General features: G+C 45.9%; 1 protein-coding gene and 1 pseudogene across 2 annotated transcripts in view; both read left to right on the top strand.

Annotated features, from left to right (window-relative positions):
• The window catches only part of NRK (Nik related kinase), a 126,408-nt gene that overhangs the window by 5,782 nt on the left and 94,236 nt on the right, over positions 1-26,390 (top strand). For both annotated transcript variants that reach the window (XM_066640015.1, XM_066640014.1), the window contains exons 2-3: positions 1,944-2,009; positions 23,347-23,403. In XM_066640015.1, the coding sequence (XP_066496112.1) occupies positions 1,944-2,009; positions 23,347-23,403 (123 nt within the window). The remainder of the gene's footprint in view (positions 1-1,943; positions 2,010-23,346; positions 23,404-26,390) is intronic.
• LOC136663340 (5S ribosomal RNA) lies at positions 21,547-21,666 on the top strand (annotated as a pseudogene).

The raw sequence follows: 26,390 nt of genomic DNA, 5'->3' as shown, positions 1-26,390 counted from the left end.
ACAAGCGGTGGTGCGGAAGGCTTCTGCTGGCCTCTGTGCATCTAGATGTGCCAATGCAGCTTCCTCCCACAGAGGTACAAATGTGCTTTACGGCACGTTTGCGACCCTCCTGGTGCACCTATGCCAGCCTAAGTGCCGGTTAGGATTGCACCCAAAAGGATACGCTAAGCGGTGATACAGATGCAGGACTCTGACTCTGGTCCTTGCTCTGCCCTTGTTCTGATCCAAGTACTCCTGGGAATATTCTGGCTGAGTCCTCTGACCGGGCCAAGTTCTTAATTATCTCAGAGCTGGGGACATCCTTGATGTAGTGCTTCCTCTCCACTCACGTTTGGTATCCCAGAGTCCGCATGGCCCTTTGTGATCCAGCTACTGCCAAGTTTGCTATGTATCCTTTGACAGATGCCAAAATCCTGACCTAAACATTCATCACTTTGAGGTTAATTACTGTAATGCATTGTACCATATGCTCCTCTTCTTGCTTTGTCTTTATTGTTGGATGAGAAAGGTCCAAGAGGCTGAAGCAAGACAGCCAACCTGGAATGCCACAAAGCCAACTTATTTAGCTGTATTTATCCTCTTCTGTAAGACTGTGAAAAAGAAATCTGTATAAGAAACCAGAGCAAAATATATTTTCTTCTTACTTAAACTAGGTGGAAAGGTTTTTCAATTATTTTCAGAAGGGTCTGGCCATGAGCTCTAGGCACTCATTTGTTAAAATAAAAGAAAAAGACATACTTCCCTTGCAAAGCTTATTTTGCATATCTAGGGGTGCAATCCTAACCCCTTTCGTCAGTATTTTCCAGCACTGGCATAGCGGTGCCAAAGGGATGTGTGCTGCATCCTGCAGTTGGGTGTCACTCGCGGAGGCCTCCTCAAAGTAAGGGAATGTTTGTTCCCTTACCTCAGAGCTTCAATGCCCTTATGTCAGTGCTGGAAAGCGCTGACATAAGGGTTTAGGATTGTGCCCTAACTGAACTAACATATAAATATGTATTTATGAGTAACCAGAGTTTTATTTTTCAGGAGGATCACCAAGAATTTCTCGTACTTTGAGGTGCTTTGTTGTTTCAAAATGGTTTCACTGAGAATGTAAAATGAATTTGGAAGTTCAGGTTTTCTGAAGGTTAGAGATATGCAAGAGAAGCTTTGTAAAACAGTAGCTGAAAATCAAATTTAAGATTAGGTTCTGCAACCAAAACAGAACAAAAGCATCTTTCTGATTAATAGGCCTGCATGTTTAGGCTTCTATCATCATTAAGGAATGCAATGTTATGAAAATGTTTACCCAAACCAGTCTTAGGGAGTTTACATTCAGGCTAGTGACCTTGATATAAAGCAACAGGTGTAGATGGATTCTAGATCTAGGGGGAGACTATTTAAATAAAACTCTTTTGTATTTTCAGATGAAGCGACAGTTGTTGGCTGTATTGAAATGCCATAATATTTGTCCTGCAACAGTTTGACATCGACTCCTCTGTGATTTTTGGATAGACATTCCCCTATCTTCCTTTTTCCAAGTTGTTTTTAGAAAACTGGGTTGACTGGCTTTGGCTTGGGTGAGGCTGTGCACAGTTTAATTTTCTGTTCTGTCCATGCTCGACAAGAATAGCTGTGGCTCCCTTGTGTTGCCATGTCCACATTCCACGACTTGCCATCCGCATGTCCTTGGACACAGCTGTGCTATTAACTCTTTGCAGAGTAGGAAACGTTCCCACTGCCAGATTGCAATGGGACTTGGACACATCTAGCTCTTGTCCCTTTGTCTGCTAATAAGGGCTCTTGCACAGCTCCTCTTTAGTTTCCATGAAGCCTGTGCAGGAGACCTTTCCAGGGAATTGCACAAACCCCAAAACTTTCATCAGCTGAGTTTCAGTAATGCCTTTCCCTAGGATAGGCAATTTGAAAAGTCAGTAATTCACCTCTGTGTTTTCTTGTTCTAGGATCCAGCAGGAATATTTGAACTGGTGCAGGTTGTTGGAAATGGGACCTATGGACAAGTCTATAAGGTATAGAATGGAAAAACTATTTATCATCTTATCTATTAATCTAATTAATGGCAAATGGGCAGAACTGAACTTTGGATTTGTGAAATGGGACTTCTTTAGTTGTTGTGAGACCCTGTAACTAATTCTGATGGATTCTTCACAAAGCTCTAGTCCAGGGGTGTCAAATATAAGGCCCACAGGCCCTGGAAGCAATTTATCTGGCCTCCATTATAATTGGGCTCTCTCATATCTTGAAAATACGAACAAGATTTGCACATTTTCTTTTCTGTCATTTGCAGTGAATGAGTTTTTATATGAAAAACGAAGTGCTTATTTCTGGCCATCATCAGCTTAATGATGTCACTTTCTGCTTAATGATGTCACTTCCGGCTCTCAGCAGGCATCACAAACGCTAACTTTGGCCTGCTGTATGAAATGAGTTTAATATCCCTGCTGTAGTCTGTGCCATCAGTTTCAGTGTATTTGGTCCCTGTTTCTTTTCGTGATGGGTGAGATTTCACAATGTCTGCCCCACTGATGTTCACTCCCTGCTATAATCCGTCTTGTGATTCCCTTCAAAGTGCTTTTACGGTCCTGAGACAAAATAAGTGATGGGGCATGTTATGGAGGAGTATGCATTTTTAGCCTTGATTGACGCTTGGGAGAATTTAGTTTTTAACCAGCCTGGACTTTTGCCTTAGGGGTTTTTTCTCCCAGACTTCACATTTGTCCCCCAATCATTTTTCAGACATCATTACTGAACACTGATACATTTTACATTTGCATACATTTAAGTGAATTGTAGTCAAGCAATGGCCAAGGCTCCTCTTCCTTCTCATCTCTGGAAGTGGCAACATTTTAGGGAATAACATTCATGGTCTGTATACTCTGTGGTATGTACAGCACCATGTGCCCCGCTTTATCTCTGGACAGTTCTCAGAGGAAGTGCATCATGCTAGAGTGTTAGGCAGAGTTAAGTAGCCCGCCTTAGGGTATCATTAAAAGATGACAATTAAAAGATGAAAAATTCATAATAATTATAACAATACTTTTACCACCACATACACCATTTGATTTTTCTGCCTTGGCACCAACATGTGCAAAACAAAGGAGAATCCTTAGCTCAGAGGTGGAACCCATCCTTTGCATACAGAAGGTCGGGATTTTAATCACCTGTCAAAGGAAACTAGGTAGCCTGTTTAGGGAAGGAGCTCTGCCTGAGAGCCACTGTTAGGAACATGGAAAGCTGCCTTAAAGCAAGTCAAGCCATTGTCTCATATAGCTCAGAATGTCTGCACTATTTGGCAGAGGCCCTGCAGGGTATGAAACAGGGGTCTTTTCCAGTCCTATCTGGAGATCCTGTCAGAGATTGAACCTGGGAACTTCTGCATGAAAGTCAGTGCCTCATTGCTGCACTACAGATGGAGATATTTTCAGAAACACAGCAAGGTGAGCAGGTGTCATGCACCAAAAAACAGCCTGGGGTTTCTTTTCCTGGCAGGTGAGGTACTTCCTTCATCCTACTTCCTCCATTTCTGATTTAACATAAAAGCACCCAACTTGAAAGTGCAAGAGGACTGGTTCTGCCCCAGTGTGGGAAGAACTACTCGTAATATAGTTTTATTTCTGTTTTGAGAGCGAAAGAAAAAATCAAGAGGAATGCCATGAGTTGTGTGGCCTTGTTCAGTTATGAAGGAGCCTTCCTTTTGTGCAGCCTGGAATTGCAGGGTGCACCTCCGAGCACAATCCTAACAGAGCGCTCGGCTGGTGCAAGTCCCTTGCGCTGGCCTGGGAGAGTTGCCGTAAAGCATGTTTGCGCCTTGTGTGTTGGCTTGGCCAATGCAGGGTCACATGCCTATGGAAGCAACATTCATCGTCTTTGCTGACAGGGACAAGTAGGTCCATGCTGATCTAGCTCGGCCAGTGTGGGGTCTGGGGGGGCAAGGGGAGGAGGGAGGGAGGAGGTGTTTCGGGGTGGGGAGGGTGGGCGGTGGGTGGGCCCATTGGCAGGCAGCGGGAGAGCAGGTGTGGGTCCAGGACCCAGCAGTTATGCCAGATCCTGACCCTGTTCCCGGGGAGTACAAAGCAGCTCGGTTCTACTCGAATTTATGCCACTTCTTTAGGTGGCGCAGATCCAAGTAGACCTATTGGGGCTGCTGCAACTCTACGCGGGGTAAAGGGAATTATTTCCCCTTGCATTGCGCCAGGCCACAACCAGCCCAAACTTGCACTAGATACAGCGCAGGCCAGCTGGCCTGCCTGTTCCAGCGCAAATTAGGATTGTGTTGTCTGACAAATAACTTGAAGACGGAAGTAAAGAAATAGATTACAGGAAAGTGCCAAAAAAAAAATGTTTTTTAAGTTGTAAGGAGGGATGACTTTTGCTGCAGCCCTGAGTCTGATGCATTTTAGATACCGCTGCCAACTCCTGGGTATTTTGCCAGCAAATTTAATATTTGGGGTTTAGTATCAGGTATCTTGGATAAATTTGGTATTTCAGACTCTCTCCCTCCCTCTCTCCCCCCCATGTGTGTGTGTGTAAGCCTGACTTCTATTGACTTCACAGTCATTAGGCTTTCCAGTCCCATCAGGTTTTGACCTGTCATCAAGCCCCATCCATGACCTGCCACCTGACCCAACCTGCCTCCATTCATGGACCAGCTGTTTTCAAAAGTGCAAACTGGCATCCACATTCCCAGAAAGAGTCATGCACCCTCCTTTCCAGAGCAGTTGTGCTTTAGCACGACTCAAGCAAGTTTTTGGAAGCTGACCTTTTCAAACTTAGTTTCATTTGTGGGTGAAGGGTGTTTTATGCAGATGAGGCGATGGGACTGTGCAGTTAATCCATTTTTGCCCAGCCCACAAGTGTACACATTTGGTCCCTGTTGCGTATAAACAACGTTGAACCTAAATGGTGGCCATGCACCCTGTGTTTAAGCCAAGGGCTGAAGGCCAGTTTAACGTATACCCCGCTGTCTTCAATTGTATCCCTTTACTCCTACAGAGAAAAGCAAAGTGCAGTATAGCACTTCAGAAGATGGTTGTAGTAAGGTTATAAACCTGCCCTTCAGACTTTTGCTACCTTTGTTAAAGGGATACAGCCCTTCTCTACATACCTACAATTTTCATTCAGTGTACTGTGGTGCATTCTTGTGCTGCAAGTGTACACAGGTGTGCTGCAAGAGTTTGGGGAGGGTTATTTATTAGTAGGGCCATTGGGGAATGTAAGCCTCTGGCCGGCAGTGCAGTGTGCCTTGTCAATTGCCCAAAAACTGATGGTGTGCCTTGACAATTTTAGCACCCTGTCAGTATACCATGAGCTGAAAAAGGTTGAAAATTGCTGCATTGTGCAAATACAGACTGTATCTCTATGAAGTACAGACCCTCTTTCCATACATTCTGCCTTGCTAATTAATTTTTCCCTGCAATATTCATGAATTCTAGTCTGAAAAAAACATGTGCTCTTCCATATGAAAACATAAGAACTGTCCCTCTGGATCAGGCCATATGCCCATCTAGTCCAGCTTCCTATATCTCACAGCGGCCCACCAAATGCCCCAGGGAGCACACAAGACAACACGTGACCTGCATCCTGGTGCCCTCCTCTGCATCTGGCATTCTGACGTAGCCCGTGTCATAAAATAATATTTCATAAAATTTCATAAAATTTTCATAACTCAGCATCCCAGTTAACATTGCTCATGGAGTGCCTACTTAACAAGCCAAAAGAGCAGATGAATAACTGATTTTGAGCCTAATCCTATGCATGTCTACTTAAAAGTAAGTCCCATTATAGTCAATAGGGCTTACTCCCAGGAAAGCGTGAATAGGATTGTAGCCTTTGGCTTGTGAATTACATTTACAAGGAAACCAAATTCAGGGGACATCTTTTCTTTGTCAGCCTTGGGTGAAAAGCAAAGCAATCAACCAGCTTATTTCTTCCATTTTTATTTCACATTTTCCAACCCAAATATGGTTCCCAGAGCAAATCAACAGCAATTAAAATACCACACACAATCCTGCAAAATTGGGGGGGGGGGGGGAGAGAGAGATTCCCAGATGTTCCCTGCACTGTAACATGGTGAGGAGTTGCTTGACACACAATTCCTTTCCCTCTTTTTAAACAGCCAACCCAAAATAAATCAGGTTGTTTGTCTGACTGTGGTGACATTTCCAGTAAGTGTCTTTATGACAATTAATGCCAGTAAGCAATTTCTAGCGAGGTTTGCTTGCCCTTCTCTTGCAGCCCAATCCTATGCATGTCTACTCAGAAGTAAATCCCATTAGAGTCAATGGGGCTTAATCCCAGGGAAGTGTGGATAGGATTGGGCTGTAATTTTCCTAGCATACACAAGCTCTGAATACAAGAAAAATTCTGATTCTTAAGCAGATCTGTTAGCAGCATGTTTAAAGGCATTCATCTCTCTCTCTCTCTCTCTCTCTCTCTTTCTCTCTTCCTTCCTCTGCCTCTCTCAACAATGGCTAGGACCAGTAGACGGATACAACTAAGAGGAAACTCCACAGAGGAAATCATGTAGCTTTTCCGCTCCTTTGGTTTGCCGGAAGTAGCTTCTGCTCCTGTTAGTCCCTGCTGCCTTCCCACAGAAACAGTGTGATTGCAACGTGGCTTTGTGTAGCCTTTGTAACAGAATGTGGGATAAGCTTTATTGCAATGTAGCGTCTCCATCACACCCAGGTCATAGGGTTCATTGGGCTCCGCACTCTGTAAGCAGGGCTTTTTTGAATCCCACAGAATCCTTTGAACTCGGCTGAACACAATCCTATGAGCTCAGCATTTGGCAACGTAGGTGGCCATCGAGGCAGCCTTCTGTAGTGAGTGGTGTTTTCTTTTCCCTAAAATGCATATCGCCATATCTCCCCGCCATACCTTAAATTCTTGCTGGATAAGAAACTGTTACAAGCAGAGCCAGATGCACGAAATTGCAGGCAAACTTCAGGTGTGTTCCAATGAAAGGTGAGAAAAATTGAGCTGAGCGGGAAGAGACTTACAACCCAATCCTGTTCAGTTCTACTCAAAAGTCCCATTGTGTTCAGTGGGACTTACTCCTAGAAAAGCGTGCATAGGATTATAGCCTCAAGAGCCCAATCCTATGCATGTCTACTCAGAAGTAAGTTCTATTCTATTCAGCGGTGCTTACTTTCAGGTATGTGTGGGTAGGATTGCAGTCTTAAGAACATTTTAAATTCTCCAGTTGAAGTTGGTATGACTTAGGGTTAAAGGACACATTATAAAGAATATGTCATTAAGGGTGCAATCCTCACTGTGCCCTAGGCTGGTGCAAGTCCCTTGTGCTGGCCCAGGAGGGTCACAAATGTGCCATAAAGTGTGCCATAAAGCACGTTTGCTCCTCCTTGGGAGGATGCATGCCAGCCCATGTAGGCTGCATCCAACCTCCGCACTGACTTGGGCAGGGAGGTTCTGTGTCGACTGAGCTTGGCTGACACAGGGCTCTGGGCACTGGCATCACTAGGGGGGTGCAGGCCGCACCAGATGATGGACCGGGGGTGACACACCCTGGGGGGATGACAAACTAACATTAGGAGCTACCGCGTCATGCCATACACCATTGGATGCAGAAGGTCCAGTGGAGTGCATTGCAAAAATTGAATTGAAATAGCTCCTTTCCTTCAAGAGTTATGGCCAAAAAACCGGAAAGAAAAAATGCGCGGAGCCCTATGGAAAGTGAAAGTGAGCAGTATTGCATGTTTACTCATGAGTAGGTGTACTTGCCATAGTCCATTGGAAAGGGCAGGCTAAGAGGAATCCAACGACACCAGAATGGTCCTGATCCAATGAATGCAGCCCCCAAAAAACACCCGATAATGTCCCTCCCTTCCAGACTCCCTTCCAGCTGCGAGTCTGTTGAGCCCGAAATGAAGCCACGTGGCTGCATTTACTCGTGAGTAAGCGAACTTGCCTTAGTCCGTAGGAAAGGGCAGGGCAGGTTGAGAAGGACTCCAAGGACGTCAGAATGGTCCCGATCCAATGAATGCAGCCCCCAAAAACACCTGAGAAAGAGGTCCCTCCCTCCCTCCCATCTGCAAGTCTATTGAGCCCTATGGAAAGCAAAGCAGCCTCACAGTCGTGTTTACTCACGAGTAGGCAGACGTGCCTTGCCTGGTGGTCAGGCCAGGCAAAGGGGAATGTGAGGACACCAGAATGGTCCTGATCCGATGGAACTGGAGCTCAACTGATGCTCCAGAAGGCAACCACGCAGCCCCCACCCCACTAAAAAGGCAAAAAAAGAGACTTGAACTGGGAAGGGGAAAGTTTTCTATTTGCACTTGAAAAGCCAGCTGGGTCTTTATCTTGATATGCTTGAAATAGAAGAACTTTAAACTGAGGACTGGGAGGGCTGGAAATCTCCCTGATTCTTTTGGGGGGGGGGGTGTTATTGCAGGCAGACTACAGAGTAAGCTCCATTGACCACTGTGGGACTTACTTCTGAGTAGACATGCATAGGCTTGAGCTCACAGGCTGCAATTCTACCCACACTTTCCTGAGAGTAAGCCCCATTGACCACTATGGGACTTACCTCTGACATGCATAGGCTTCAGCTCACAGGCTACAATCCTACCCACACTTTCCTGAGAGTAAGCCCCATTGACCACTATGGGACTTACTTCTGAATAGACATGCATAGGCTTGAGCTCACAGGCTGCAATTCTACCCACACTTTCCTGAGAGTAAGCCCCATTGACCACAATAGGACTTACTTCAAAGTAGATTCACTTGGTGGAACAGGACTGGCTCCCCCTTATTTAATTATTTCTTTTATTTTAATGTAATTATTTATAATTATTTATTTTAATTTGCTTGATGATGTCACTTCTGGCCATGACATCACTTCCAATGGGTCCTGGACAGATTGTCATTCTAAAAAGTGGGTCCCAGTGCTAAAAGTTTGAAAACTGCAGCAATAAGGTGTTAGGAAGTTGATATGGGTGTGTGTGTGTGTGAGATTCTGCTAGTTTTCAAAATCACTAAAATCAGAGTTTGAAGGAATAATACCATCATGTTATATATCAATCAATGCGTAATTTCATGCAGAATGCAATGAAACAAACCACATTGAAATATCTGTGTTCTAACAAAAGGTACAGCCAAAAAACCAACGGGGCGGGGCAATGGTACATCACCACGCCCACCACCTGGGGCGTTGCCCCGCCCACTGCATGGGGTGACGCGCAGGCCTCCCGCACCAGGTGACGCGAATCATAGTGACGCCACTGGGTCTGGGGAGGGCAGGGAGGAGGCAGGAGGGAGAGATTCCGTGGCTAGAGGAAAGGTGGGCGGAGGGCGGTCCTGGGGGTGGGTGAGCAGGAGACAGGGCTGGGATCTGGCTGTTACGCTCGATTCCAAACCCGTTCCCCAAGCAGCATGGAGCGACTTGAAGCCGCTCTGTTCTCCTCAGACTTGTGCCACCTCCTGAGTTGGTGCAAGTCTGAGGAGGTCCATCTGGGCCGTGGTGGCTTACCCGGGCGTAAGGGGAAGAGTTTCCCCTTGCCTCTGGCTGAGCCACTTCTGGCCCCCTCTTGCACTGGATACAGTCAGGCCACTGAAAGAGAGAGGAGAATTCAGATTAGGACTGCTGCATGTGGAGAGGAGAAATCATCCTTCCCCTCTGCACCATTTACTGGACAACCCACCCACGCACCCCCAGTGCCCTGGCAGAGATGCTGTTTGTCCTAGAAGTAGCTATTTGTAGTAAAGTAGTAGCTTGCTGGGGGGGGGGGAGGTTTGAGTGGTTTACAGGAGAAAATTTGGCAGGGAGAAAGGGTTGCATTCCTTCACCATGTAATGTGGTCTGTATATGAATTTGGGCCCCTTCTGCCTGCTTTTTGCTTAGAGAAGCATTGCCTAGCTTAAACATGCCTTTTAGTAATGCATTTTTCAGAACATATAGTTTGGCCCTAAAAATTGCTTTTCCTTTGCTGGTTCATTGTGCTTTTCCTTTCTACCTAACCACACTTGACACTCTCAAAGAAGTCAAACTGAAAGACTGGAACTGTCCCCTGCTTCTTTTGCTGTCTGCAGTACTCTGCTAGAAGATTCTCTTTCTTCAGCCAGAAGTTGCATCTATGTCAATCCTATGAAAACTGGGTCGCTGGCTTCATCCTTTATAGCTAAAACCCACCCTGGTTACATGCACACCTAGCCCTTCATTGACTGCTACTTAGTTTAGCAGTAATGAAACTGTGGGCACTGTTGATAATTTTTACATTTTTCTGTGATTTCATTTTTCTTTAAATGCCATTGTGCATATTGTGCAAGATTTTTATTTTCTTTTATACTGGAGCATCTTGTATAGCACTTAAGTCATTTAAGGGGGGAAAATAGGTTTTTTTGAGAAATGCATGAGATAAAATACATTTTCTCCAATTTTCCCTTTTTAAACAAAAATGCATTCTTTTTTCAGACAGGGCCCTTCTGGTTCTATTGAGTAAAATGTTTTGATGAATTCTTTTGTGTGTTAAAAAAAAACCTGGAATTTTAAAAGGAAAGGAAAAAAGAATAAACAACTTACCAACCATTTCTTCTATGTTGCATTTACTTAAATATCTTGCTTTTATAACTTTGTGCCCGATCACATTTTTTTCCCAAATATGTATCAGGAAGGGAACGTTTATAAAATAAATATAGAGTGGATTTAGATAATGGACTCTATGATTTATTTACGTGCATTGTCCACAAATTTAGGTTGCAATGAGCCTGAGAAATAGAAGAGGACTCTGAAAGAGAAATTGAATGACTTCAGTACTTGCCCTGTTTCTTAGCTTAACACAGGAGTGCCCAAACCCTGACCCAGGGGCCACTTGCGGCCCTCGAGGACTTCCAATCCAGAAGCCCCCAGGTTCCCCCGCTGGAGACTTGCTGGAGCCCATACTACTACTATCAGTGTGAGGGCAACTGTTTGACCTGTGGGATGAGGGCTCCCTCCACTGCTTGCTGTTTCACGTCTGTGATGCTGCAGCAGCAGCTAAGGAGAGGCCAGTCTTGCTTTGTGTAAGGACTTTAACAGGCCATGAGCTATTGCAAGACCTTCATTCATTCATATAGGTTCCATCTCTAATATATTCATTTATGTAAATATATGTAAATTTATTCAAATATGAAATGTGAATTCTTTTTTATTTCCGGCCCCTGACACAGTGTCAGAGAGATGATGTGGCCCTCCTGCCAAAAAGTTTGGACACCCCTGGCTTAACATGAAAGATTGATTATATCAGTTCAAGCAGTCTATTTAAGAAGATGCCAACATTGCTTCTGCAGATATTTGAACACAAAACAATCACTTCTTAAAGCAGAAATTTGGGGGTTGGGGCCTGGTACCCATGTAGCAGGACCAAAATAAAATTTGAGAGCCATTGGGGTGGGGGGTGGGTGGGCTGTAGAATCATATGTGTCACCTCTGCAGCCACCCATTTCCTGGATTTGATTCTCACACACTTATGCTGACTCACACCTTAGCTGTGGTTAAGAGGTATATGAGAACCAGCATCTTATGATGCATCTGAAGAAGAGGATTTGTACAGTGGGCCCTCCTGATCTGCAGGGGTTTGGTTCCTGACCGCCTCGTGGATAAGGAATTCTGCAGATGCTGGAGCCTCCGAAGGCCTCCCCTGGGTCATGCTGGCTTGGGCCTACCTGGGTCTGCTTGGCTTCTGCAAGCCTCAGAATGACCCTCAGAAGCCTCCGGAACCTAAGTAGCTTCTGCGGGCCATTCTGAGGCCTGCAGAGGCCAATAGAGTGGGTTGCTGACCTGCTGTGGCCCAGGAGAGGCCTCCAGATGACTAGAAGACCTGCCCATTGGATTGTTTTATTTGTATAGTGTCATTAGTGTGCAGGTGGGCAAACAGGTCCCTGCCCCAAAGGGCTTACAATCTGAAATAGATTCAAGGGAGATGGCAGAGGCAAGAGGGGGAAGTAATGACAGAGAACATGAGTTTATTTCACACCCATGTGTTTAGGCTTAGTTGCACTAGCAGGGAATACCAAAGGCTCCATGGAAAAGGGAGATTTTGAGAAGGGATTTGAGGCAGTAGGAGAGGAGACAACTTGCAGGTGATCCCAGAGGCAGCTGGAGCCAGAGGCATAAAGAACAGGAAGGGATGAGGGACAGAGCCTTTAAAGAAAGAGGAGGTCTTTTGAGTGACTGAGGATGTTGGAGCGAGAGAAGCAAAGGTCACAGCAGGACTGTGAAAGCAATGAATGACTTGCATGGCAGGATGTTGGATTAAAGTGAGGCGGTTGAGGTGAGATCTCAGAAGACCAGGGAGGGAAGAGTCAAGGTGACAGATGACCGGGGCATGAACTAGTGCTATCACTAAGGGGACGGAAAGGCTTGTAGTGTTGTAGAATGAGGGTGAAGCGACAAGTTTCACAACAGACTGGATACTGGGAGTGAAAGACAGAGAAGAATCAAAACTTAGGGTCTGCTCAGTGGGGTAGATGGTAACATTGTCAGTGGGGGAAAGATGAAAAGTTTTGCCTTGGGCGTGCTAAGTTTGAGATGATGATGAACCACCCAAGCAGATATGTGGGCCCCAAGGGATGCAGAATTGGATGGAGGGAGAAAGTTCTGGGCAGAGAAGCAGAGTGAGGTGTCTTCAGCCTACAGGTGGTACTGAAAACCATGGGACTTGATGTAGAGCTGCTGTGAAACTATATAATTTTTTTCATTTTCAATGAATTTGTTATCACTTTCCTAATGAGGGCAATTTTACTTTCTCAAGTAGTTTTGGTCAGCTGCAAAACTTTTATTCTCTCTCTCTCGTTACGAATTGTCAGCATCCAATATAGAGTGGGCTCCTATTCCACCATCTGACATGCCTGCTTTAAGTTTTGCTTTTTTATGTGTGCCCATGTGCATGTGTGTGTGGATGCTGAAATAAATTTGTCAGTGTTTAAGGTGCTACAAAATTTCTTGTTGTGCAGCTAGCTACCCACCCAAGTGGCTGTTATACTGCAGTCAGATGGCCTGATTGACAAGAGACAAACAGACACCAGGAGAAAGAAAAACTGGAAAAAGTTTGGTTCTTCTAGCCACAACAGATTCTGGAAGCTATCACATAAAAATTTGGAGGAGAAACTTTTGCATATGAGAACATTTGGGTCAGCACTGAGATCTTCCCAGGGGCAGCGCATAAAGAAAGAATAGCAGGGGGCCGAGAACAGATCCTTAGGGGGTCTGGAGCTTTCAGTCTGCTGCTGAGTCAGGAGATTAGGTAGCTACAACTTCTCTGCCTTATGTGCCTGTCTTGTCATCTGTGCCCTCCTTCACCTGTTAAATGGTCCAGTTGGAGTTCTGCTTCATTCAACAGGGATGGAAAGGACAGCAGAATAAGAGAGCAGACAAAGGAAGTCACAGCTGTCTCATCGCCCGGTTCACATTCAGCTGTCTCTCCAGGTTGCATCCTGGCAACCTACAGCTGTATTCTTGTGTTTTTTAAGACCTGGGAAAGCAATTTTGTTATCCAGTCCAAGAAACGTGCAGTCCGAGCTGTGATTTTTGTCCCTCTCCCTTTGTTAACAAAGCTTGTGTTCCTTTAAAACCTGCCAATCGTGGTTCTTTTTTCTCCACTAGCCATTAGATCAGGCTTCTGTTGTGGTCTGTTTCGCTTTTTTCTTGCTTAGTCAGCTCTATTTTCCCCAAGAATTCTGAATTGCTGAACGGATTCCTCACTTAGTTGGGATTAAGAACATAAGAACAGCCCCACTGGATCAGGCCATAGGCCCATCTAGTCCAGCTTCCTGTATCTCACAGCGGCCCACCAAATGCCCCAGGGAGCACACCAGATAACAAGAGACCTCATCCTGGTGTCCTCCCTTGCACTTGGCATTCTGACATAACCCATTTCTAAAATCAGGAGGTTGTGCATACACATCATGGCTTGTACCCCGTAATGGATTTTTCCTCCAGAAACTTGTCCAATCCCCTTTTAAAGGCGTTCAGGCTAGACGCCATCACCACATCCTGTGGCAAGGAGTTCCACAGACCGACCACACGCTGAGTAAAGAAATATTTTCTTTTGTCTGTTCTAACTCTCCCAACACTCAATTTTCGTGGATGTCCCCTGGTTCTGGTGTTATGTGAGAGTGTAAAGAGCATCTCCCTATCCACTCTGTCCATCCCCTGCATAATTTCGTATGTCTCAAGCATGTCTCCCCTCAGGCGCCTCTTTCCTAGGCTGAAGAGGCCCAAACACCGTAGCCTTTCCTCATAAGGAAGGTGCCCCAGCCCCGTAATCATCTTAGTCGCTCTCTTTTGCACCTTTTCCATTTCCACTATGTCTTTTTTGAGATGCGGCGACCAGAACTGGACACAATACTCCAAGTGTGGCCTTACCATAGATTGGCTTTTTAAAAAAGAGAATGAAGACAACTGAGTAGTCAAGCACAAAGTTTTGTAGTTAGCGTTACTAGAAAAAATTGGTAAAGGTGTTAGAAGTGACCAACTGCCCCCTTCACGTCACTGTGCTCAGTAGCAATCCTCATGTATATGTATACATACACACCTGAAGTTTTCTTTATTTTGCCCTGCAGTTGGCTTTCTGAAGCTCTTTTCGTAACAGATCTGCAGTAGCCCAAGACTCACCAGTGCCCAAACATGGGATCCATTTGGAAGATGAAGGAGAACCCTCACCTATAGCTCCCTGTACATTCTGAGATCAGTAGCTGACTTTCTGTACTGGAGACTGCTACAGAGAACACCTCATTCTTGGACCTTATTAGATCCAGGGATTCAGCTACGCATTGCTTCTTGCCCACTTATGGGTTCCCTTTGTGCCGTGGACAAACCCTTAATCAACCTGTAGGCCCCGCAGACAAAGCTGGTGATGAACCATTAGGAGCAGTGGTGTCAGTAGGAGGGTGTCAGTAGGGCATCAGTAGGGCGCTAGGCCGCACTGAGTGATGTGCACAGGGGGGTGACACCACTACTGGTCAAAATGTTTTTAATCTTGGTATTTTTTGAATAATACCATCATGTTATGTATCATTTGATGCAAAATGCAGTGAAACAAATCACATCGAAATCTCTCTGTTCTATCAAAAGTTGCAGCCAAAAACCAGCAGGGGTGGGGCGATGGTGCATCACCATGCCTGCTGTCTGGGGCATTGCCCCACCCACTTCATGGGAGGAGGTCCATCACGGGGGGGGGGGACACACGCTGGCCTCTCTCACCGGGTGATGCAAGCCCTAGTGACACCACTAATGAGGAGGCAGAGCTCTCATCTGGTAGCACCATTTTAGTGGAGATGGTTATTTGGAAGTATCGCTCTTCCACTTTAAAAAAAAAAATACTTTCTTCTACAACAGGATTGTTCAAGTTGAACTTATTAACAGATTTCTGGTTGGCATGGCAACAGCAAACTGATCAGGACTGCCATGCTCCCAGTTGCAAAAGTGTGAATGTGCATATTTGGGTTTGCAGGTTTTTGTTTTTTTTGTAGTAACTAATCTGCTATTATTTTTGTGTGCTTCCTCTTTATACTTCCCTATGCCTTTTTTTTTGGGGGGGGGGGGGTTGCTTTTATTTTGGTAGCACTTTTGTTTTTGAGAAACTTTAAGCTAAGGATACTGTGTGCGTTTCACCTCTACAATGGGAGGAAATACTTTGTGAAGGTTGCAGTTCTTTATCGTTAGGCTGCTTAAATCCCACTGATCCTTTTACATACGCAGAACTTCATGTAAAACCATAGTATTAGCTCTTTTTCTCCCTGTCAGTCTAGCTCCTGTGCCCTGCCACCATCTCACTGCTAAGCAGGAAGCATTGACTCTAAGGTTATTGCTATAGGGGCCCTGGAGGGGCCTGGCCCCTTTGATATTCCAGGCCTTTCTTACAATTTTAGCTTTCTTTAAAAAAAAAAAATCTCTAATCCTTCTGGAACCCTCAGGAAAAGTGTGCAGGCAGCATTCTCCCCAGGTGAGCACTAAGAAGGTGACTGAATTATGAAGGTTAGTCATTGGTGGGGTGATAATGGGGAAGGTTGTGTTGTGTTGGCAACCTTTAGTCTCGAGAGACTCTGGTATCGCGCTCTGAATGGTGGTTCTGGAACAGCGTCTAGTGTGGCTGAAAAGGCCGATTCGGGAGTGACAATCCCTTCCACACTGGGAGCAAGTGCAGTCTGTCCCTGGTCTGTCTCCCTGGCTATGGGCCTTCCTTCTTTGCCTCTTAGCCTCAGACTGTTGGCCAAGTGTCTCTTCAAACTGGGAAAGGCCATGCTGCACAGCCTGCCTCCAAGCGGGCCGCTCAGAGGCCAGGGTTTCCCACCTGTTGAGGTCCACTCCTAAGGCCTTCAGATCCCTCTTGCAGATGTAGGTTCCCTCTTGTAGATGTAGATGTAGGTCCCTCTTGCAGATGGGAAGGTTGTAGCTCATTACAAAACACATGTAGAATGTCCCCAGTTCAGTCCTTGCCATCTCTTGATTTCAGAACTTACTGAATCCCCTCCCATGTGAAGTCTGACTAGCCCCAGCAAAGATTTTCTTCTTTCATTTAATATTTCCCTGAAACTGTTGCTCTCTGTTCTGCTCTCTTTTGTTACTGTAGTTAGTTATCAAGTGTGGTTTAATGCTGTTTTCTATTGTTGTAAGCTTCCTTGGCACTCTCTTTGATGGGACAGAAAGGCAGCCTCAAAATATTTTAATTTGAGATAAATAAATATGAGGAACTTGGCCTAATTAGCAGCCATAGAGTCTCTCTCTCTCTCTCTCTCTCTCTCTCTCTCTCTCTCTCTCTCTATCTCTCTCTCTCATGCACACACTCATGCCCATCCATCCATCCATCTATCAATCCAGTAAGGATGAGAACTGCAGCATAGTGGAAGAGAAACCCCACTTGGCATTAGAAACATAGAGAGGGGGGTTTGCGAGGGATGTGAGGACTGCATGGCGACTTGCCTGCCTGGTGCAAGGTTGCGGACATCACTTCTTGTCTAGACAGGCTGGTAGATAGTGCTGGGGAGGAGGTAGTGGTTGTGGTGCTTGTCGGCACCAAGCTTGTCGGTGCTTGTGGGCAAATATAGCCGGGAGGTCCTGGAGGCCAAATTTAGGCTTTTAGGCAGGAAGCTGAAAGCCAGGACCTCAAAGGTAGCGTTCTCTGAAGTGCTACCTGTTCCATGCGCAGGGTCGGCCAGGCAGGCGGAGATCAGGGGTCTCAATGCGTGGATGAGACGTTGGTGTAGGGAGGAGGGGTTTAGATTCGTTAGGCACTGGGAAACGTTCTGGGACAAGCGGGGCCTGTACAAGAGGGACAGGCTTCACTTGAACCAGAATGGAACCAGACTGCTGGCGCAAAACATTAAAAAGGTGGCAGAGCAGCTTTTAAACTGATCCCTGGGGGAAGGCCGACAGGAGCCGAGGGGCATCCGGTTCGGAACTTCTCATCCCTATGGGACGAGGATGGGGAGATTAGAGAACAACAAGGTAAAGGCAGAGTAGGAGAAGAAATTGGGAAAGGTAGCGTGATGGGATGTGATAGACAGTTTTTCACAGTGAGAAGATGCGGGTACAAAGAAGCGAATAAGCAGCCCATCCTGGGGCATTCTGTGTACAAATGCTTTTATGCAAATGCCCGAAGTCTCCAAGCAAAGATGGGAGAACTGGAATGTCTGGTGACAAGGGAAAACATTGACATAGTGGGCATAACGGAAACTGGTGGAATGCGGAAAATCAGTGGGATACCGCAATCCCGGGCTATAAACTCTACAGAAGGGACAGGGAGGGGCGTGTTGGAGGTGGGGTGGCCGTTTACGTTAAGGAAGGGATAGAATCCAGCAAAGTAGAGATTGAAGGCGGGTCCAACTCCACCATAGAATCTCTGTGGGTTAAGTTACCAGGCCTGAGGAGCGATGTAATACTGGGGGCGTACTATCGTCCTCCAGACCAGAAACCGGAAGGGGACCTTGAAATGAGGAAACAGATCAGGGAGGTGACAAGGAGGGACAGGGTTGTGATCATGGGGGACTTCAATTATCCTCATACAGACTGGGTCAATTTGTGTTCTGGTCATGAAAAGGAGACCGGATTCCTTGACATGCTAAATGACTGTGGCTTAGAGCAGCTAGTCACGGAGCCCACCAGAGGGCAGGTGACTCTGGATTTAATATTGTGCGGTACACAGGACCTGGTTAGAGATGTAAATGTTACTGAGCCATTGGGGAACAGTTATCAGCTGCAGTGATTAGTGCAGTGATCAGTGCAGTGATCAGCTGCAATCCGTTTTGACGTGCACGTTGGGGGAAGAATACCAGGCAAATCTCTCACAAAAACCCTTGACTTCCTACGGGCGGACTTCCCTCAAATGAGGAGGCTGGTTAGAAGGAGGTTGAAACGGAAGGTAAAAAGAGTCCAGTCTCTCCAGAGTGCATGGAGGTTGCTCAAATCAACACTACTAGAGGCTCAGCGGAAGTGTATACCACAAAGGAAGAAGGGCTGCACTAAGTCCAGGAGGGTGTCCGCATGGCTAACGAGCCAAGTTAGAGAGTCTGTAAAGGGCAAGGAAGCTTCCTTCCATAAATGGAAGTCTTGCCCTAATGAAGAGAATAAAAAGGAACATAAACTGTGGCAAAAGAAATGTAAGAAGGTGATACGGGAGGCCAAGCGAGACTAAGAGGAACACATGGCCAGCAGCATTAAGGGGAATAATAAAAGCTTCTTCAAATATGTTAGAAGCTGGAAACCCGCCAGAGAAGTGGCTAGCCCTCTGGATGGTGAGGGAGGGAAAGGGGAGATAATAGGAGACTTAGAGATGGCAGAGAAATTGAATGAGTTCTTTGCATCTGTCTTCACGGCAGAAGACCTCAGGCAGATACTGCTGCCCAAACGGCCCCTCCTGACCGAGGAATTAAGTCAGATAGAAGTTAAAAGAGAAGATGTTTCAGACCTCATTGATAAATTAAAGATCAATAAGTCACCCTGATGGTATCCACCCAAGAGTTATTAAGGAATTGAAGAATGAAGTTGCTGATCTCTTGACTAAAATATGCAACTTGTCCCTCAAAACGGCCACAGTGCCAGAAGATTGGAGCATAGCAAATGTCATGCCGATCTTTAAAAAGGGAAAGAGGGGGGACCCAGGAAACTATAGGCCGGTCAACCTAACTTCTATACCGGGTAAGATGTCATCAAGGATAGAATCTCAAAACACATAGACGAACAAGCCTTGCTGAGGGAGAATCAGCATGGCTTCTGTAAGGGTAAGTCTTGCTTCACAAACCTTATAGAATTCTTTGAAAAGGTCAACAGGCATGTGAATGCAGGAGAACCCGTAGACATTAAATATCTGGACTTTCAAAGGTGTTTGACACGGTCCCTCACCAAAGGCTACTGAGAAAACTCCACAGTCAGGGAAGTGGAGGGCAGGTCCTTTCCTGGACTGAGAACTGATTGAAGACCAGGAGACAGAGAGTGGGTATCAATTGGCAATTTTCACAATGGAGAGAGGTGAAAAGCGGTGTGCTCTAAGGATCTGTCCTGGGACCGGTGCTTTTCAACCTCTTCATAAATGACCTGGAGACATTTGAACAGTGAGGTGGCAAAGTTTGCAGATGACACCAAGCTTTTCCAAGTGGTGAATACCAGAAGTGATTGTGAGGAGCTCCAGAAGGATCTCTCTAAACTGCCAGAATGGGCAGCAAAATGTCAGATGTGTTTCAATGAAAGTAACTGTAAAGTCATGCACTTTGGGGCAAAAAATCAAAACTTCACATATAGGCTAATGGGTTCTGAGCTGTCTGTGACAGATCAGGAGAGAGATCTTGGGGTGGTGGTGGACAGGTCAATGAAAGTGTCGACCCAATGTGCGGCAGCAGTGAAGAAGGCCAATTCTATGCTTGGGATCATTAGAAAAGGTATTGAGAACAAAACAGCTAATGTTATAATGCTGTTGTAAAAATCAATTGTAAGGCCACACCTGGTGTATTGCATCCAGTTCTGGTTGCCACATCTCAAAAAAGACATAGTGGAAATGGAAAAGATGCAAAAGAGAGCGACTAAGATGATTACTGGGCTGGTGCACCTTCCTTATGAGGAAAGGCTATGGCGTTTGGGCCTCTTCAGCCTAGAAAAGAGGTGCCTGAGGGGGGACATGATTGAGACATACAAAATTATGCATGGGAAGGATAAAGTGGATAAAGAGATGCTATTTACACTCTCACATAACACCAGAACCAGGGGACATCCACTAAAATTGAGTGTTGGAAGAGTTAGGACAGACAAAAGAAAATATTTCTTTACTTAGCGTGTGGTTGGTCTGTGGAACTCCTTGCCACAGGATGTGGTGACGGCATCTGGCCTAGATGCCTTTAAAAGGGGATTGGACAAGTTTCTGGAGGAAAAATCCATTATGGGTTACAAGCCATAATGTGTATGCGCAACCTCCTGATTTTAGAAATGGGCAATGTCAGAATGCCAGTGCAAGGGAGGGCACTAGGATGAGGTCTCTTGCTATCTGGTGTGCTCCCTGGGGCATTTGGTGGGCCGCTGTGAGATACAGGAAGCTGGACTAGATGGGCCTATGGCCTGATCCAGTGGGGCTGTTCTTATGTTCTTATGAGAGGGGCTGCAATGCTTGTCTCCTCCATGGCCCCAATCTGCATTTCACCCCTCCATCCTCTCCCTCTGTGGCTGCTGTTTAGATGGGAAAAACAAAGCCATTTTTTTCTATAATGTGTAACTTGGCATTTAAAAAAAAAAACCCAAGGAAATAGTGTGAATTTTCTAATTTGCATATGCTGAATCTCAAGTGCTACTTATAGCCCCTTAAAGACTGAGAGCCCAATCCTATTCAGCACAGGAGCAGTGCTGCTAAATGGCTCCCACTGTATCCTGTGCTGGAGTTGAGCAGGCTGGAGGTCTCCTCTGAGTAAGGGGACATTCATCCTCTTACCCTAAGTAAAGCCCCAGCCTGCTCAATGGGGCATCTCAGAGCTACACCTGCTATTTAGCTGGCACGGACTTAAGAAGCCCCATGTCAAGCTTTTGAGTCCTGAAGGCGGGATAGGATTTGGTGGAGGAGGCCTCCACTGGTCCCTCCTGGGCCTGTCCCACCCCCCCCATTCTTCCCTCCCCCCCACTCAGGAACACCTCCTCCATGTCCTCCTGCCACCCTCCCATGCTCCACGTTGCTTGGCGTTTATCATCTCCACCAGCGGCTGGGGCTCCAACTGTGGCATCAATAGGGCAGGGCAGGCCTCCTCCTGGTGTCGCTGACTTCCTGGGTGGTTTAGGCATGCTTTACGGCATGTTTGCAACACCCAGCGCTGATACAGGGGCGGCAGCACCATCACTCAGGCAGCATTAGATTGGTCTGCAAGGGACCAATCCTATCCAACTTTCCAGCACTGATGCAGCCATGCCAACAGGACGTATGCTGCATCCTGCATCCTGCATTGAGGGGTCAGTCGCTGAGGCCTCCTCAAGGTAAGGGAATGTTTGTTCCCTTACTTTGGGGCTGCATCGCAGCTGCGTTGGCACTAGAAAATTGGATAGGATTGGCCTATAAACCAGTCATTTTAGCATGCAAGACTCATAGTTGTAGCAACTATTACCCTGCACATGCCCAATCTCGTCTGATCTCGGAAGCTAAGCAGGGTTAGGCCTGGTTAGTACTTGGATGGGAGACCGCCTGGGAATACTGGGTGCTGTAGGCTTATACCATAGTCTTTCGAGACTGAAGGTTGCCAGCCAATCACTCATAGTTGTGGTGTGGTTTGAAAGTTTGTTGGAATAAAAAACCAGGAGGAGCCTGCCACCCTGAGTTTGTAATAATCAGCTTTTCTCTAGCATTCTTTCCAATGAAGTGATTAAAACAAGTGCGATAGGCCTTCATTGGCCCTCATATAAAGCCTTCAAGGACTTTTCTGGATTTTATGATGAAAAATTCCTGCTAATTAAGTGCCATCACAGAGTGATGGAGTTTTCTACCCCAGCTGTCTCAGTGGATGATGCAAATCATTTGCTCTGGTTTAAAGTGGAGTAAGCCTAGAAAAATGGACCATTCCTGGTTTTATTTTCACAGATTAACAATTTCAAGTTTTCTCTTGGCTCATTAATTAACCAAAACTAGCAACAAATCTCTGAACCGCACCTGAGTAATTTCGATATAATTATGCCTCTCATTATCATAGCCTTATTGGTAGCCAGCCATCAATATTTAATTCCCATTCATTTTAAAATAAATTAACATATGCAGATGAGCCCTCATCTTCCCAGGGGAGTTGGCCAACGGCTACGGAAACCGCCAAGAGTACAAACAAAGTGTGGTAGTTAAATTAGGGTGCCAGCTTGTCTGGAAGAGATTTGTACTGTATTGCAAATCTTTCAATGCCTGGAAACATTTGCAAACAATGGACTCCCACAAAGGAACCAGCGTTTTTAGAGGAAGCAAAGTCGAGACTAGTGACATCAGCTGGATGCTGATCAAGAGCAAAACTTCTGGCTGGGGTAGCTCTCCACTGTACAGGATCTGCAGTCAGCAATATTTGTTTTATTATGGTTATGAGTCAGATCTCGGTGTTGGCCTGCTTTGACAGACAGTGGCTCTTCCACAGAGATACATTTCAGCTTTGTTATCAGGAGATGTTAGAGATTGGACTTGGGACTGTCTACATGTGTACAGATGGCATGCTTTTTCACAGAGCTAGGGCTTCCTGTCCTATAAATGGGCCTGGCACAACCCTGGATTATTATTTGTTTATATATTTGGGGCAATCAGTGTGCATGGTGAGGTTTCAGAGATGTAATACAGGTTGCCTCCCTCTGCTGTTCAGGGAGACAGGTCCATGCATAGGGGGTAGCAAGATGTTTGAAGGAGATGGAAACCTCTGGCAGCTGATGATGGTGGAGTCTGAGCAATAAAGGCTTTTTAATTAAAAAAAAAAATTAATTGGGTGTTATGCAATATAAGACCAAAGAGGTAAAGAGAAGCAAATGCATAGAGACATTGAAGGTAACGATCAGGAGTTTGATCTGGATCCAGGCTGATCCAGATCCAAAATATTCTTTGTCTATATGCATAGCTGTCACTCTTTACCTCAATATGGCATCTTATATTGCATAACACCAATTAATTTCTTTTTTTTAATTAAAAGCCTCTCTACTTGCTCCCAGACCTTCCACATCATTGAGCGTGGATGGGCCCTGGTGGTTTTGTATCGATTTGCTGCTGTCAGATGCCGTACAAATTGTTTTCGTTTGGCTCAGAAACTCAAACACTTATAATGATGTCTTTTGCAATGACTGGTTCAATTCAGTGGCTTACATAGACATTACTCTGTGTAATTATGCCTGCACTGCTTGCTTCTTTACCTATACTGTGTTCCTCTTCCTAGGGTCGTCATGTGAAGACTGGACAGCTTGCAGCAATCAAGGTTATGAATGTGACAGAGGTGAGCAAATTTCCCAATTTCTTATCTTACTGTGCATGGGCTTACCCAGGAAGTATACTCCAAGGCAAGGCTGTGCCATCTAAGGGGTGAGGATATTGGCTGTGCCAATTAAGGGGTGGGGTGCTGCCATCTTGGATCTTATGAAATCTCCTGAGATTTGGGCACCACCATATTGGCTCTCATGGGATTTTGCAAGATCCAAGATCACAGCACCTGGCTGAGCCGGGAAGAAGAGGCTGCGGGGTGTCGTGACCCAGGTTAGTTTGGGAACCTCTGGACTAAGGGGAGGCACAAGAGCCATCTTGAAGGATCTAAAGGGTTGTTACATTGAAGAAGGTGAGGCTTTACTCTATGTTGCTTCTGAGGGCAGGACTAGTACTACTAGGACTAGGGTTGAAACTACAGGGGAGTAGATTTAGGCTAGATGTGAGGAAGTGGAGCACTCAGTGCAGAAATGCCCTCTACCCCTGACAAACCCCATCAAGGAGCAGCAATGTGGAATTTGTAACAGAGGGTTCTTTCACCCTGGGACTCATATAGCAAGCTTGCAAAAGCAGGTCCTGGCAATTGCCCAGTGAAATAATACAAGTTAGAGTGAGAACATACAGAACGTTTAAAATTATGGCTTCTTTATTGGAGAAAATGTTCTGGTTGAATAAATACAGTTCTTTGCACTCAGCTTTTCCTCCCGAAAGCACCGAAGCTACTTGTGCAGCCACCTGGTCTCATTTTCAGTTGTGCTCATATAATTGGGGCATGGCAATTGACTGTGCGAAGTTGTGTATATTTTGCTGGTCTATAATAATGAAGTAGTGGAGCCTCTTCCTGCTCTTTTTTTTTTTTTCTGGGTGATTATCTGTTTCCAGAGATAGCAGACAAGATTTCCTGTTGCTTCGCCCCAGTCCCTGCTGGGCTACATAACATCCTTGTACCTCCAATACTAGCCATTTGGCTCTGCAAAATCTAGGCCACTCTTGGCCCGCCGACAGTGCAGAGGAGAGGACAAGTTGTGGATGTAAATGTGGCTTTTTTTCTGATACTCCCTTTTCAAACAAAGGGGGGACAGAAGCCGTTCCTAGTTGCCGCTGCTGCAAGACTTGCTTATTATGTGTGTATTTATTTCATGGCACTGGTGCAGTGTTTCTCAAACTGTGGGTCGGGACTGACTAGGTGGGTTGTGAGCCAGTTTCAGGTGGATCCGCATTCATTTCAATATTTTTATTTTGAATTTATTAGACTTGATTCTCCCATGGGATGTGACTGCATTTTGGGGAATGTTACAGCTCTGTACTTTGAACAGGCTACTATGTATATGCTCTGAACAATGATAATAAATGGGACTTACTCCTGGGTAAGTGTGAGTAGGATTGCAGCCTAGGATTGTTAAAAATTTTCCTGCTAGATGATGTCACTTCTGGTCACGACATCACTTCTGGTGGGCCCTGACAGATTCTCATTCTCAAAAATGGGTTCTGGTATTAAAAACTTGAGAACCACTAGTATACATAGATTGCAGTGACAGTCCCTGCCCCTGGGGGCTTGCAGTCTAAACTCAAGAGAGACAACAGAGGGAGGGGAGGGGGATGGAGGGAGGGGAGGGAGGGCAATTGTAAGCGATTGTTCATTTGCAACCTGAAGCCATGGTTCCAAAGAGTTCATGGAAAAGGTGAATCTTAAGAAGGGCTTGAAGGAGGTACCCCATAGGTAGCAATTCTCAATCTGTGCATTGTGTTGCCCCCAGGGTGTCATGAGGAACTTGCCAGGGTGTCACGGGCCACCCACTGCGCAGCAAGAAGAACGCGGCATGAGCCTCCATACAGTGGCAGGAGGCTCAGTGCATTGGACAAAACCATAGTGCACAAAAACTTCACACTGTGGCAAGCCCTTCTACTTGCCCTGATAGTCTTACCTCTCATTCAGCCTCAGAACCAGGAAGTGAATGACAGTGTCATCACTGCATGACGCGTTTTGCGTCACCGTGATTCACTTCCTGGTTCTGAAGACATCAAGCCTCAGCAGGTTTGGGTACCGTTGCCCTTAGGCCTTCTGGGCAACATTTCTAAACATAAGGGACAACAAGGAGGAAGAAACAGAGTCACTTCAGACAGTTGAGTTGCTGGGAGAGCAAAGGCCATGGGGCAGGTGTCAGAGAATCTTCTGTTCCTGGCCTACCTTCTGGTTGCAAAGAGGCAAAGTAGGAGAGTAACTCTTGCAGAGAGCTTTTTCCAAAGTGGGCAACTCTGTTCCACCACTGTATTTGGGTGATTGATTACTCCAATTGTGCTGGATAGAAGTCAACAGGGCAGAATTTCTGCGCCCCCCCCCCCGGTGGATGCTGCTTAGACAGAGGCCAGGACAGGACAGCAACTCATGCAGGTGCCGTTTCGGCGAGTGTGCATTCTCTGGGCTCACAGGTGCTTGTCATGCTTTAAACTGATATAACTGTCACAGCCGCATAGCAAGTTCTCTCTCATGGCACTCCATTTAGGAACTAGTGATTGACACAGAGACCTCATTCGTTTGAATGAGATGTGCAGAGGGTCTTTCACAACCCCTTAATGGAGAGATGCTGCAAAGTGGAGTCCAAAGGACTGTGGCAGCATTTCAGCTCAGCTGCTCTGTGGTTCCCCTTTTATCTTAAGCTTTGATCCTGAGCCGCCTCACTGTAAATGGCTCATGTAGCAGGATGCTGTGGTCACCCTGGGACGATCGACCCATCTGTCAGGAAGAGCTGGTTTCAGTGTCAGGTTTCTGGGAGGGGTGTGGGAACTTTCAATCTGCAGTGCTGGTTTGGAAAGGAAATGTGGTTTTCACTTAACATCTACCCCCCCCCCAGTCGTGTTTCCTGTTATCTGATAGTGCAAAGTGGGTCGGGCATTTTTTTCAATGAGATCAAAGCCTTGCTGCCTTCTTTTTCTGTTAATTTAGGGCAGTGGTATTCAAACAGGGGCGTCGCAATGCCCCAGCCTGTGGGTCTTGGCCTCTGC

This window comes from Tiliqua scincoides, chromosome 12 (genome assembly GCF_035046505.1).
Source record: "Tiliqua scincoides isolate rTilSci1 chromosome 12, rTilSci1.hap2, whole genome shotgun sequence".
NCBI classification, from domain to species: Eukaryota; Metazoa; Chordata; class Lepidosauria; order Squamata; family Scincidae; genus Tiliqua; species Tiliqua scincoides.
This window is presented reverse-complemented; position numbering and strand designations above follow the sequence as displayed.